Source organism: Panulirus ornatus, chromosome 33, assembly GCF_036320965.1.
Source record: "Panulirus ornatus isolate Po-2019 chromosome 33, ASM3632096v1, whole genome shotgun sequence".
Classification (NCBI taxonomy): Eukaryota; Metazoa; Arthropoda; class Malacostraca; order Decapoda; family Palinuridae; genus Panulirus; species Panulirus ornatus.
The window spans coordinates 17174389-17187804 of NC_092256.1; the positions used below are offsets into that span (position 1 = coordinate 17174389).

The following is a 13416-nucleotide window of genomic DNA, read 5'->3' on the forward strand; positions in this document are numbered from 1 at the left end:
CTCATCAGTTGAGTTTTAAAAGTTGTCATAAAAGAGCAAATGCATTATATTATTAAACTAAAAATTCTGATAGAAATCACAACAGGCAGAAAATATATAACAATATTTTCGTAGCATGGTGAATAATTATAAGTAACTTAGTTATGTTACTTCATGGTCTTCAGTTCGTTATTTTTTCACAAATATCTTTCTGAAAATGTGGTCTATCTGCAAGATATACACTGATACTAAGGATTGCATACTGTTCTTATTATAAGTACCATGATATATCTCCATTGCTATGCTTTGGTAAAGGGTTATATGCAGTATGTGATAATCTGTCTTTCAGATAGACCAAATTTCAGTAAGCATGATATGTGAAAAAAAAATAATGACAATTTTGACTGGTGACCACGTTACAACTGGTACATAAAGTAAAAAACATGAAAATTATCCACCATATTAGCAGATTTTATGAAGGATGTGACCAGTGGAAAATTATGTGAGATTAGGCTCATAAAATTTGGTTTGTGTTTTGAATTTTGTCTTGAATGTTCATTCGGTGCCATGCTGGTATGTTCAATTAAATGTCTGAAGCTGATGTACTGTCAAATTTATGCTTAACTGAATTAATGAAAATGATTATGAACTTAAAAGTAATTCATTACCCAGCAAGTAGATATATAAAAGTAAAAGGCAAAGGTTTTTAATGTCACAACTGTCCTTTAAATATTCCATAAAGTTCTAGAGGAATTTTGTATATGACTGTTATCTTGCTGTACCTAACCTAACAGCAACTCTTATTTATTTCATTTTATTTTGCTTTGTCGCTGTCTCCCGCGTTAGCGAGGTAGCGCAAGGAAACAGACGAAAGAAATGGCCCAACCCACCCACATACACATGTATATACATACACGTCCACCCTCGCAAATATACATACCTATACATCTCAATGTACACATATATATACACACACAGACATATACATATATACACAAGTACATAATTCATACTGTCTGCCTTTATTTATTCCCATCGCCACCCCTGCCACACATGGAATAACAAAACCTCTTCTAGCAGAGCAAACATGTGTAAGAGTGGAAGGAGATTTAAGTAAATGTATCGGTACACATTTGGGAGTAAGGCAGAGCAATGTGATGTCAGTCTGGCTCTTTGTTATATACATGGATGGAGTGGTAAAAGAGAGGAAAGCAAAACTAGGGAAAGGTGGTAGGGAGATGAAATGTGGTGGTGAGGTATGGTGGCTAAAGGTAAACCTGTTTTTGGATGATCCTGTACTGTTTGCTATGAGTAATTAAGAGTTGCATAAGGCTGTGTTTTATGATGTTTAAGCATAGGTGAGTGAAGGTTATTGCAAGTAAAAGTAATTAATGGTGTTTGAAAGGAAACAAGGAAAGTATAGATATTGCAAAATCATATACAGTGAAAGAAAGTGTGCTAAACTATGTTTTGGATATAGGGATAGAAAGACTGGAAGAGGTGAGATGAATTAAGCATTTAGGAGCTTCTTGGGTAAGTTTCATGACAGAAGGAGAGATAAGGAGGGAGCAATAAAGGGTAAAAGAGTCAGTAGGTTTCTTAATACAATAATGAGGAGTAGTGGTGTAAGTATGGCAGTGAAGAGAGGATTAAGGAACAGCACAGTCCCCCCAATCCCGACCTATGCAGCTGAAACATGGACATGGAATGAGTCACAGAGGTCAGCAATCCAGACTGTGAAAATAAGCTATGGAAAGGAGCATGTGGTATGACTAGATGGGATGAAGAAAGAAAGAAATGAAAGGATATATGAGAGATGTGGTATAGCAGGGAATGTAAAGGGATTGAATTGTGAAGTGGGTGAAACATAATACTTTGAATGGTTTGGAAAGAATGCAAGACAGAGTTTACAAGGAAAGTATAATAGGATACTTAAAGGGCTTGGTGTGAGAGGAAGACCACCTGTGACAGGAAATACAGTGGAGAAATACTGGAGAGAAAGAAATGGTGAAAGAATGCATGGACTGGTGTATGCGAGGGAGGCATGTAAGGACAGATAAGTGAAGGCTTACCATGGCCACCCCCTTGACGGGAATTCCCGAAGGGAATGGGCATTTGAGATAAAGCTCAGTGGTTCAAAATTCTGTATAAACTGGCTGGGGAGAGGATATAATGATATTCATCAGTGTAAAAGGACTGCACTTCCTCACATGTTCAGGAGGTAAATTTGATGCAAGTCCTCCTCTTCATAACCCAACAGACTTGAACTAATCACCTAGAGCTTAAGGGGACTAGGAATAAACCTACAGCTTTCATGTGAGCCTCCTTGCCTTGAAGTGACCTTTGAAAAACAATAAATTTATTTAGGCAAAGGTGATGTTCATGTTAACCTGATAAGACAGTTCTACTACTGAACCACTAAGGGGATGCAATTAATGAATGGGCAAGAGTATAATATGAATGTGAAAATCAAATACTGTCATTTCAATGAAATGCAGTAATAAGCAAGCATGCTTGCAAGCAGGAAACAAATTTACATATGCAGTTTATCCATAACAGCACAGAAAATGCAAATAATATAAAATAGTAGGTACACTGTATGCCCCTCTCTTGTTATAAAAATATCTTGTTACATCAATAACAAATGGTTCTTTCAAAAATAAGTATTTTCTTTAACTCCTTATCAGATACTCTATTGCTGACGGATCTTGGGAATTACATGATTCAATCCATCATAGGAGAGCCTTCTGTGCATGTAGCTGTTCATATTCTTTTGTATAACTTGTACTTCATAAATTCAGGTACTTCTTGCACACACTTCTCAGTCACCGAGGAATGTTTGTAGAAGCTCACGCTTTTTCCTCTCTACTAATGCAGCTTCAATGTCTGCTTGTGTTGGGATGTTGGGCACATGAGCCATAAATCGTTGCACTTCAGAGCGTTCATCTATTTCATCAAGTGATATCTGGATGGGAGAAATCAACTTATCTTACTTGAAAGAAATACAAAGTAAAAGTATATCTGTTGTCTGTATCAACCAACCTATTTTCTACATTCACATTTTATTGACTAACCCCCTAAGGGTGGATGATCACCTGGGTTGACTGAACCAACTGCCACAAACAGGATTTGAACCTATACGCTTGACCCTGGGCGGCCCATGAAAGCGTCATGGTCGGGAATGCTAACTGCTACACCATGAAGATCCATTACCCATGTCAATTACAATATTAAGAAGTCTTTTGAGGCCCATATAAAACAGAACAAATGAAAACATTATTTACATAGCAAACAAGAAAAAAAATCAGTCAAAATATCATCCTACAAAGGCAATGATAAGTAGAAAAAAGGCACAATATGTAGGAAATGCTTACATTTATAATCTAGTTTGGAAGACTCAGTACTGGTGATGAATGTACATGGGATTACTGGTGAGAGTTAAAGGAAGGAGCTTGGGGAGAAGTTTAAAAGTTACAGTTTCCAGAGGATATATTGTTTGTAAAGGATCCCAGAGCATTATGAAAATAATTCACCATGAATCTCACCTGTTCATCTTCACTATCAACTTCATTATCAGAATCTTCCTCCATCCTGTTCTCTTGGGATTCCTCATCCTCCCCATTGTCAGTGATGGCTGCTAGTTTTTTGTCAGTATACTGCTTTACTGCTGTTTTTATTGCTGTTGAGCAAGGAATACTAAGTATAAGAGTTTGGGTACTTCTCTTACCTTGATGCCTTCCAACAGCAAAGTATCAGTCAGAATTCTTAATTCACCCAGCAACTCTGAATTTCTCAAGAAGTATTATTTTTTTTTTATCATACTTGGTCGCTGTCTCCCACATTAGTGAGGTTGTGCAAGGAAACAGACGAAAGAATGGCCCAACCCACCCACATACACATGAATATACATACATGTCCACACACACAGACATTATTATTTTTATTATACTTTGTCACTGTCTCCTGTGTTAGTGAGGTAGCGCAAGGAAACAGACAAAAGAATGGCCCAACCCACCCACATACACATGTATATACATACATGTCCACACATGCACATATACATTACCTAAACATTTCAACATATACATATATACACATGTACATAATTCATACTTGCTGCCTTTATTCATTTCTGTCACCACCCCACCACACATGAAATGACACCCCCCTTCCCCCGCATGCATGAGAGGTAGTGCTAGGAAAAGACAACAAAGGCTACACTCGTTCACACTCAGTCTCTAGCTGTCATGTATAATGCACTGAAACCACAGCTCCCTTTCCACATCCAGGCACCACAAAACTTTCCATGGTTTACCCCAGACGCTTCACATGCCCTGGTTCAATCCATTGACAGTACGTCGACCTCGGTATACCACATCGTTCCAGTTCACTCTATTCCTTGCACACCTTTCACCCTCCTGCATGTTCAGGCCCCTATTGCTCAAAATCTTTTACACTCCATCCTTCCACCTCCAATTTGGTCTCCCACTTCTCCTCGTTCCCTCCACCTCTGACACATATCGTCTTTGTCAATCTTTCTTCACTCATTCTCTCCATGTGACGAAACCATTTCAATACACCCTCTTCTGCTCTCTCAACCACACTCTTTTTATTACCACACATCTCTCTTACCCTTTCATTACTTACTCGATCAAACCACCTCACACCACATATTGTCCTTAAACATCTCATTTTCTTACATCCACCCTCCTCTGCACAACCCTATCTATAGCCCACGCCTTGCAACCACTATTCCTTCAAACATACCCATTTTTGCTTTCCGAGATAATGTTCTCGCCTTCCACACATTCTTCAACGCTCCCAGAACTTTTGCCCCCTCCCCCACCCAGTGACTCACTTCTGCTTCCATGGTTCCATCCGCTGCCAAATCCACTCCAAGATATCTAAAACACTTCACTTCCTCCAGTTTATCTCCATTCAAACTAACCTCCCAGTTGACCCTACTGTACCTAATAACCTTGCTCTTTTTCACATTTACTCTCAGCTTTCTTCTTTCACACACTTTACCAAGCTCAGTCACCAGCTTCTGCAGTTTCTCACCCGAATCAGCCACCAGCACTGTATCATCAGCGAACAACAACTGACTCACTCCCCAAGCCCTCTCATCCACAACAGACTGCATACTTGCCCCTCTCTCCAAAACTTGCATTCACCTCCCTAACAACCCCATCCATAAACAAATTAAACAACCAGGGAGACATCACGCACCCCTGCCGCAAAATGACAATCACTTGGAACCACACACTTTCCTCTCTTCCTACTCGTACACATGCCTTACATACTCGATAAAAACTTTTCACTGCTTCTAGCAACTTGCCTCCTACACCATATACTCTTAATACCTTCCACAGAGCATCTCTATCAACTCTATCATATGCCTTCTCCAGGTCCATAAATACTACATACAAATCCATTTTATCATATGCCTTCCAGGTCCAGGAATGCTACATACAAATCCATTTGTTTTTCTAAGTATTTCCCAAATACATTTTTCAAAGCAAACTCCTGATCGACACATCCTCTGCTACTTCTGAAACCACACTGCTCTTCCCCAATCTGTTGCTCTGTACATGCCTTGACAGAATAAATACTTCTCAAGAAGTATTTTCATTATATTACCACATTGGAAAATGCTGACCTCTTTGCAGTAATGTTTCTGGGCATGAAGTTGTCCCTCAGATCCCACTAATAAGGCAATTGATTAAATTCTATAAGAGTTTTCCCTTCACTAACATTTTGCTCAAAATGCTCCTGAATGCTGAATCTTTTCTGAAATATGAGCAAATCTCCTCAGTATCCTTCTCTTTAATTTAAGCATCAAAACAAAATAACCCTTCATATTCATTTTCAAAGTGATATGTTATATGCCATGCAAATATTTCTGCGTAATCTGACATTTCTGAGTGAAGGGGCACTTTTCACAAACAACGAATGGATCATGGTATTTCTGGTATTTTAAATTAATTAGACACAGAAAATTCATGTAATTTAAATTACATTCATTTGTATCTGTTTACAAGATATTATCTATGATTAAACTCTTTGACTGAATAGGTAAATAATCACTGGTTTTCTTACATGAACTGACAACACTTCTCATCTGTTGCTTACATTAAACAAGGATTCCTGACTTGAAAAAGTCTGACATATGACCAACTACTTACAAGGGAGCTCCCAAAAGCAATATTTATTCATAGTCCAACATACAATCAAAAGCTCATACTTACAGACCATAAAATATTTAAATGAGCATATTTTTTCATGGTGTTTCTTAATGAAATTCTTTTTTTTATTAACTACATTTGCTTCACAATACAATATGTAATAAAGTACAGAATTACAGTTAAGTACAGGCATTCACTCTAATTTTACACACAATACCATTCTTTCAATCATATCTCAGACACTTCCCAGTCAAAACCAAGTCACCCTTTCTTGTGTGTGCTCTGGATGGCACATACCTCTTCAACAGTACAAACATCTATTCAACATATCACAGGAACTCTCATGCCCAAGATGAAACTTGTATATTTAAGACAGGACACCTACTCATCATCTGCCTTACGCATACCTCACTATGACAAACATGACATCAAAATACTTCTTGACGTGTGGTCCCAGCCAAACAATAAAGCCAACTTCCTGAGTGATGTGGAAGCCCCATAGAGCAAAATAGATTAGCAAGTGAGCAAATTCATATCTGGGTGAAATAAGGCCAAGATTTTCAAAATATACATGGAGAAGATTCAACACCATAACTTTGAATTTAGATGAGCATTCTTTCTGGTCTGTGAGATAATTTTCAGTTTTCAGGGAGTTCAGAAAAGAGGAAACTCCAGTAAATACTTCCATTGGTATGGCTCCTTTTATTTTTACAACAAATTTCTCATGGTCTAACTATACTTTGACCAAAATCTTTTATATCTCTCACCTTTTCTCTCTGCTTTCCTCTCAAGTGGTATCAATACACCATCATCATCATCTCTGTAACCATAATAATCCGCATCAATGTCCTTCATCAATTCTCCACGAGTCTTACGAGGAGGAGGTGGAGGTTCCTGTTCAAACAGCTCTCGCACACCTGGTAAATCTTTGGCTGCTCCAAAATACATGTAACCCCTGGATGGAAGATGAATAATTGGAATCAACACTCAGGGTGTAAATCATTCTGTTTCAGATAAAAAAGAATATCATCAGCAGATCTCGCCTTACGGAAGCCATACAGATGATCAGAGAGAGGACTGTGATTTTCGAGGTTTTAAGGATATGGGAATTGAGAAAGGATTCAAGGACTTCGGAAATGGTAGATGTCAAAGCAACAGGACGATAGTTAGAGGAGTCAGAACTGTCACACTTCTTAGGGATGGGATGTATCAAAGCATGTTTCCAAAGAAAAGGAAAAGATCTTTTAAGCAAAACTGGATCAGATGAGCAAGCACAGGTGCAAGTTCAGAGGCACATTCCTTCAGTACAGAGGGATGGAACCATCAAGACCATAAGCCTTGCTTGTGTCTAGGGAACGAAGCACTTTTCAGACAGTCCGAAAAGAGATTACGGGAAAAAGCATAGGATTAGTAAAAGAAGCAAGTATCAGGGGGAGAAGGAATGTTAGAGTCATCCAAGGTGGAGTTAAAGGAGAAATGGGAACCAAAGAGAGTAGCTTTGTCAACAGGAGAGACAGCTATAGTACTGTCAGAACAGAAAAGTCAAGGAAAGAGTGACAGAAGTTGTGAGAGATGCCCTTAGCTAAAGACCAGAAAGACCTATCAGTGGATGACAAGGAGAGGTTACTGCAGTATATCCTAGAAGATGGGGATAAAGAACACTATCACATATATATTACAAACATGCAAGAGCAGAAGGCTGGATATCTCCCTCTTTTATAAGCACTCTCTGAAGGTGGAACAGATGGTGGAGCAACGTTAGGATTTTTCCTTAAAGGCTTAGTTCCTGAGAAAGGTGAACTCATAAAAAAAGAAATACACTATCACAAACAGGTTCCTCCTGCACCTTCCCCATCCACAACCTGACATCACCTCATATTACTTGTGAGGTCCTGCCTTGTATGTTGCTTCTTTTGTATTTTTTCATGTTTGAAGATATCAACCATACTCCCATCTAATCTGTAACTATACTAGATGTATTCAAAGACAACTATGGGTTGTAAATATGCAACTGCAACACTTCACACTATACTACTGCTCAGATTTTAAGCATCCTTTCACTACTGTCAAAAGATCATATACCTACCTATGGCTCTTCTACATCATCCACCTATACTTTATGTCACCCATTGCAATGGGCTTCTCCCTTGCATTTACTTCCTTCACTATTTTTCCTGATCACTTCAAAAAATATCCTTCTCTATCACAGTATGGAACATAGGTATATCTATCAGTCATTTCACACAATTCACATTTGAATTTAATATCTTTATAAACTTTTGCTTATGCACCAGCAAAGCATATTTTCAGTTTCAACTTCCATCAAAATTCTCATCCCATCCTTCACATAGCCATCTGTATTCAAACAAGCCTATCAAACAAATAATGATATGACTACTTACATCAGATGGAAGAAAATGGAAGAAGTTCCAAGGAGATGCCCCCTTTATTCTTTCAAGAGTTCCTAGCAACATCACTCATTTAAAATTGGAATCCTTGATTATCACAAAGAAAATCATTGCCATTTTTAACCTGTATAATATTGAGTGGTTCATGCAACTAACATACAATTAGAAAGCAAACACACCTACTTCATGATACTCATAAATGACCTCGAAACAAACATCTCAGAAATTTAACGTTATACCTGTTGCCTGGGGCTTCTTGTCCATCCATGTCTGTCATCTTTGGTCCAACACGGATATAGTCAGGTCCACCAAGTTCCTTGATACGTACTTCCCAGTGGCCTTTCTCTCGTAGAAGTTTATTGATTTCATCATTCAAATCTCTGATTCGGAATTCCCCTAAGCCAGCTGGTAATCAAGATACACACTAGTATCAATAGTATGAATGTGTACTAGGAATTCTGCAACTTTACAAATACCTATGTAACTAACACAGCACTATGTAATACATCAAAATGGAGCAAAATGGTAATCAATCTAGTAACAAAAGAGGTTTGTAAATACGGAATGAGCATCCCTAATCCGAAATGCTCTAAAATCCAAAACTTTTTGAGCAGTGACATGATGTTACAAGTGGAAAATTCCACACCTAAGCACATTATTTTTTCATTGCATTAATGGTATTTCATAATTTTTACTGCAAGTATAAATATGTAAATAAGTGTTCAAAAATGATCGCTTATCAGTAATACATAAATTCAGAGTCAGGAGTGAAGGTGATGCCAAAACATCACAAGCTGTCCACATGGGTGGCTGAAGTTGTGATTTAGCTTTTTGATGGTTCAATGTTACACAAGCTTTGTTACATGTGCAGAATTATTAAAAACATTATAAAAATTACCTTCATGCTATGTATATAAGGTGAATATGAAATATAAATGGATTTTGTGTTTAGACTTGAGTCCCATCTCCAAGATATCTCATTATGTATACACAAATATTCCAAAATCTGAAACACTTCTGGTCCCAAGCATTTTGGATAAGGGATACTCAACCTGTACAGAGATATAAAATGCTTTGAATGCAGCAACCTTAGTATCAAACCATACTAATTGTATCTAAATATGCAGAAAAAATACTTCCAAAACTCTTTAACAATTATGTAAAACAATCTTTTAAGTAAAATGGCATACAACTAAACTGATGAAACATGGTCAAACTTGTACTGCTCTAATGCCAAGCATATAATAAGGGGCATATTTTGTATCTGAGGATAGCAGGTAATTATCTGCTCTGTATCAGAAAAAAGATAATACAGCATATCACTTGTACAAGTTAATCCAGTATGAATCATACCATTCTGTATCTGAGAGACTTTCCGTGCAATTTCAGATATAACCTGATTTCTCCACTTTTCTGCTTCACGAAGATCTTCACATTCAGATGCCAAGTAAGGTCGTCTAACTTTCTGCTGTTGGCTGCCACCTTCTTGTGCTGCTCGCCACCGGGCCAATGTGGTCCTGGAGAGTATATTACCATTGCTAGATTTCTACAAATATTATGTCAATATATCAATTATCTACATCTATTTCAGCAAATTTTCAACAAAAATCTAAGATAATGAGGCTTATAAACTTAGGATGGGGATGGGGGAGAAAGAATACTTCCCACGTATTCCCCGCAAGTCATAGAAGGTGACTAAAGGGGGCAGAAGCAGGGCTGCTGGCTGGAAACCCTCCCCTCCTTGTATTTCAATTTCTAAAAGTGGAAACAGAAGGAGGAGTCAAGTAAGGAGTGATCATCCTCCTCGAAGGATGTGTCTGAAAGTGTGTGGATGTAACCAAGATGAGAAGGAAGGAGAGATAGGTAGTTTGTTTGAGGGAAAAACACACACACACACACACAAAAAAAATGGATGATTTGACTCTGAGTGAAATGAGGCTCAAGGGTAAAGGTGAAAATTTTTTTTGGAAGAGTCATAGGAGTAAAGTCAGGGGTTGGTGAGAGGACTAGAGCTAAAAATGAGTATGATGTCCCCATGGTTGTTTAATTTTTTTAGAGATGGGGTGGTTAGGGAGGTAAATGCAAGAGTTTTGGAGAGAGGGATGAGTATGCAGTCTGCTGGAGATGAGAGGGTATGGGAAGTGAGTCAGTTGTTGTTTGCCAATGATACAGCTCTGGTGGCTGGTTCAAGTGAGAAACTGCAGAAGTTGGTGAATGAGTTTGGAAGTGTAAGAAAGGAGAAAGTTGAGAGTAAATGTGCATAAGAGCAAGGTTATTACGTTCCGTAGGGTTGAGGGAATAGTTAACTGGGATGTAAGTTTGAATGGAGAAAAATTGGATGTAGTGGAGTGTTTTAGATATCTGGGAGTGGACTTAGCAGCGAACAGAACTATGGAAGTGGAGGTGAGTCACAGGGTGAGGGAGGGGGAGAAGATTTTGGGAGTGATGAAGAATGTGTGGAAGGAGAGAACATCATTGCGGAGAGCAAAGATGGGTATGTTTGAAGGAATGGTAGCTCTAACAAAATTTTATGGTTGTGAGGCATGGGCTATAGAGAGGTTGTACGAAGGAGGGTGGATGTGCTGGAAATGAAATGTTTGAGGACAATATGTGGTGTGAGGTGGTTTGATCAAGTAAGTAATGAAAGGGTAATAGAGATGTGTGGAAATAAAGAGTGTGCTTGAGAAAGCAGAAAAGGGTGTGTTGAAATGGTTTGGATATATGGAGAGAATGAGAGATAAAAGGATGACAAAAAGGATATATGTGTCAGAGGTGGAAGGGAACAAGGTGAAGCGGTAGACCAATTTGGAGGTGGAAGGATGGAGCGAAAAAGATTTTGAGTAACTGGGGCTTGAACATACAGGAGTGTGAGAGGTGTCCAAGGAATAGTGTGACTTGGAACGATGTGGTATACCGGGGTCAACTTGCTGTTACTGGACTGACCCAGGGAATGTGGAACGTCTGGGGTAAACCATGGAAAGGTCTGTGGGGTGGATGTGGATAGGGAACTGTCGTTTTGGTGCATAACACACGACAGCTAGAGACTGAGTGTGAACGAATGTGGCCTTTTTTGTCTGTTTCCTGGTGCTACCTTGCTGAAGCAGGGGGTAGCGATGCTGTTTCCTATGGGGCATGCTAACATCGGGAATGGATGAAGGCAAGCAAGGACGAATATGTACGTGTATATATGTATATGTTGAGATGTATATGTATGTATATGTGCATGTATGGGTGTTTATGTATATATACATAAATGTGTATATGTGTGGATGGGCCATTCTTCGTCTGTTTCCAGGCGCTACCTCGCTGATGGGAGAAACAGCGATCAAGCACAATAAAAAGAACAATAATGAACTTTTCAGGCCACAAAAGAAAATTTTAATAAATACAATCTTACAACACTGAATTTTGACTTACTTAAAAGAAAAAGGCACATGGATGAGATATCCATTATCCAAAGAAGACAATAACAACAAACTTACCATAATATTCATAAAGTATATCAAACTGCTACTTACATAGCTTTCTCTGCATTTCTTGCCTGTTAGAAAAATAAAAAGCAAACGCATGAGAACTACAACTTAAATAACATATATCACATAAGCATAAGAATAAAATGTTTAACATGAAAAAAAATAAGGTGAACTTCGGAAATTCTGCTGATAATGCTCAGCCATGGGTAGGAATAATATTCTAACAAGAATATTGAGAACGAGGATAAATCTTGGCTACTGAGGAAATTAATGAATGTTTTTGGGGATGTTGAGCCTTTACGAATTTCCAAATAAATATACATCAATAACCCTGCCATTTCCTTAACATTATAACCATCATTATAACTACATTGCTTAATACCGGAGAAATTAAACTATGCTCCAATTCACATTACAAAACTTTTCTTGTTAAATTTCTGTTTAGGAGCCACAGAAATAACTCAAGGATTGGGATGAAGTACACATAGTGGATTTCTTATATTTTCTAAATTGTTCTGTTAACTTCTTAAGTATTTCCCTAATTCTTACCCCTAATCTTACTTGATTACCACAACCTTCCCCCCTCCCACTCACTATTTCTTACTGTATTATAAAAAATGTAATACTCCATATCAGAGTTCCCTTATCTATATAAGTTTTACTCTCTACTATGCCTTTCTTTCAAATTCAAAAGTTGCTTCCGTGATGTCCTTGAACTTAGATTTTGCCCTTTTCTTTACTATTATCTAAACACTGTACTTCCAGAGCATAACAAAATCATTCAATTATTCAAATCTAGTTCTAATTCATAACATGCATAACTACGCCAGAAAATTTCCTAAGCTTTATATAGTTCACTAGACTGAAACAAAGTAAACCACACCATAACTTAGTGGGCTGAGGAATTCACTTCTGGTCGTATTTCCAAAATTCCAATGGAACACTAAACTTAAGGATTGAGGCAAAGTCCCTTATCGGCAGTTTTTACGGGACATAAGACTATGGTACTATTGGGAGGAAATATCGTTGCTACAAGGAGGAACTACAACTGGTGTCGGAATAAAAACGTTCACTAAACCAGCCCCACGTGTAAACTCGTCGACTATGGTGGCAATATAACAACTGCATAATACATGTAACTCTAACCATGGTAATAAATTATTTTCTAGTAATGTAGTAGTCTGAGTTGATCCAATGTGGCACACGGTTTCTATTCCTTATTTCTACTTTCATGGGTTTACACAGATTAACGTTACTCTCGATTACAACAATAATGCCTTCATTACTGTCCAACCAGGGAACACATGCAGCGAACAGACCAGGTAGCGAACATATTCAGCGAAGAGCAAAATAATCCTATGCATAGGATAA

The 13416-nt window shown here is 38.1% G+C and overlaps 1 protein-coding gene across 1 annotated transcript in view; it reads right to left on the bottom strand.

The window, feature by feature from the left end:
• LOC139759500 (pre-mRNA-splicing factor ISY1 homolog) overlaps window positions 1-13348 on the bottom strand; it is a 13834-nt gene extending 486 nt beyond the window's left edge. Inside the window, exons 1-7 of the mRNA XM_071681695.1 lie at window positions 13192-13348; window positions 12091-12113; window positions 9926-10089; window positions 8812-8977; window positions 6932-7119; window positions 3525-3658; window positions 1-2944 (exon numbers count right to left, since the gene is read on the bottom strand). The exon at window positions 1-2944 is cut by the window's left edge and continues 486 nt beyond it. Coding sequence (XP_071537796.1) covers window positions 2801-2944; window positions 3525-3658; window positions 6932-7119; window positions 8812-8977; window positions 9926-10089; window positions 12091-12113; window positions 13192-13194 — 822 coding nt within the window. The 5' untranslated portion in view covers window positions 13195-13348 and the 3' untranslated portion in view covers window positions 1-2800. The remainder of the gene's footprint in view (window positions 2945-3524; window positions 3659-6931; window positions 7120-8811; window positions 8978-9925; window positions 10090-12090; window positions 12114-13191) is intronic.
• Window positions 13349-13416: the final 68 nt, after the last annotated feature.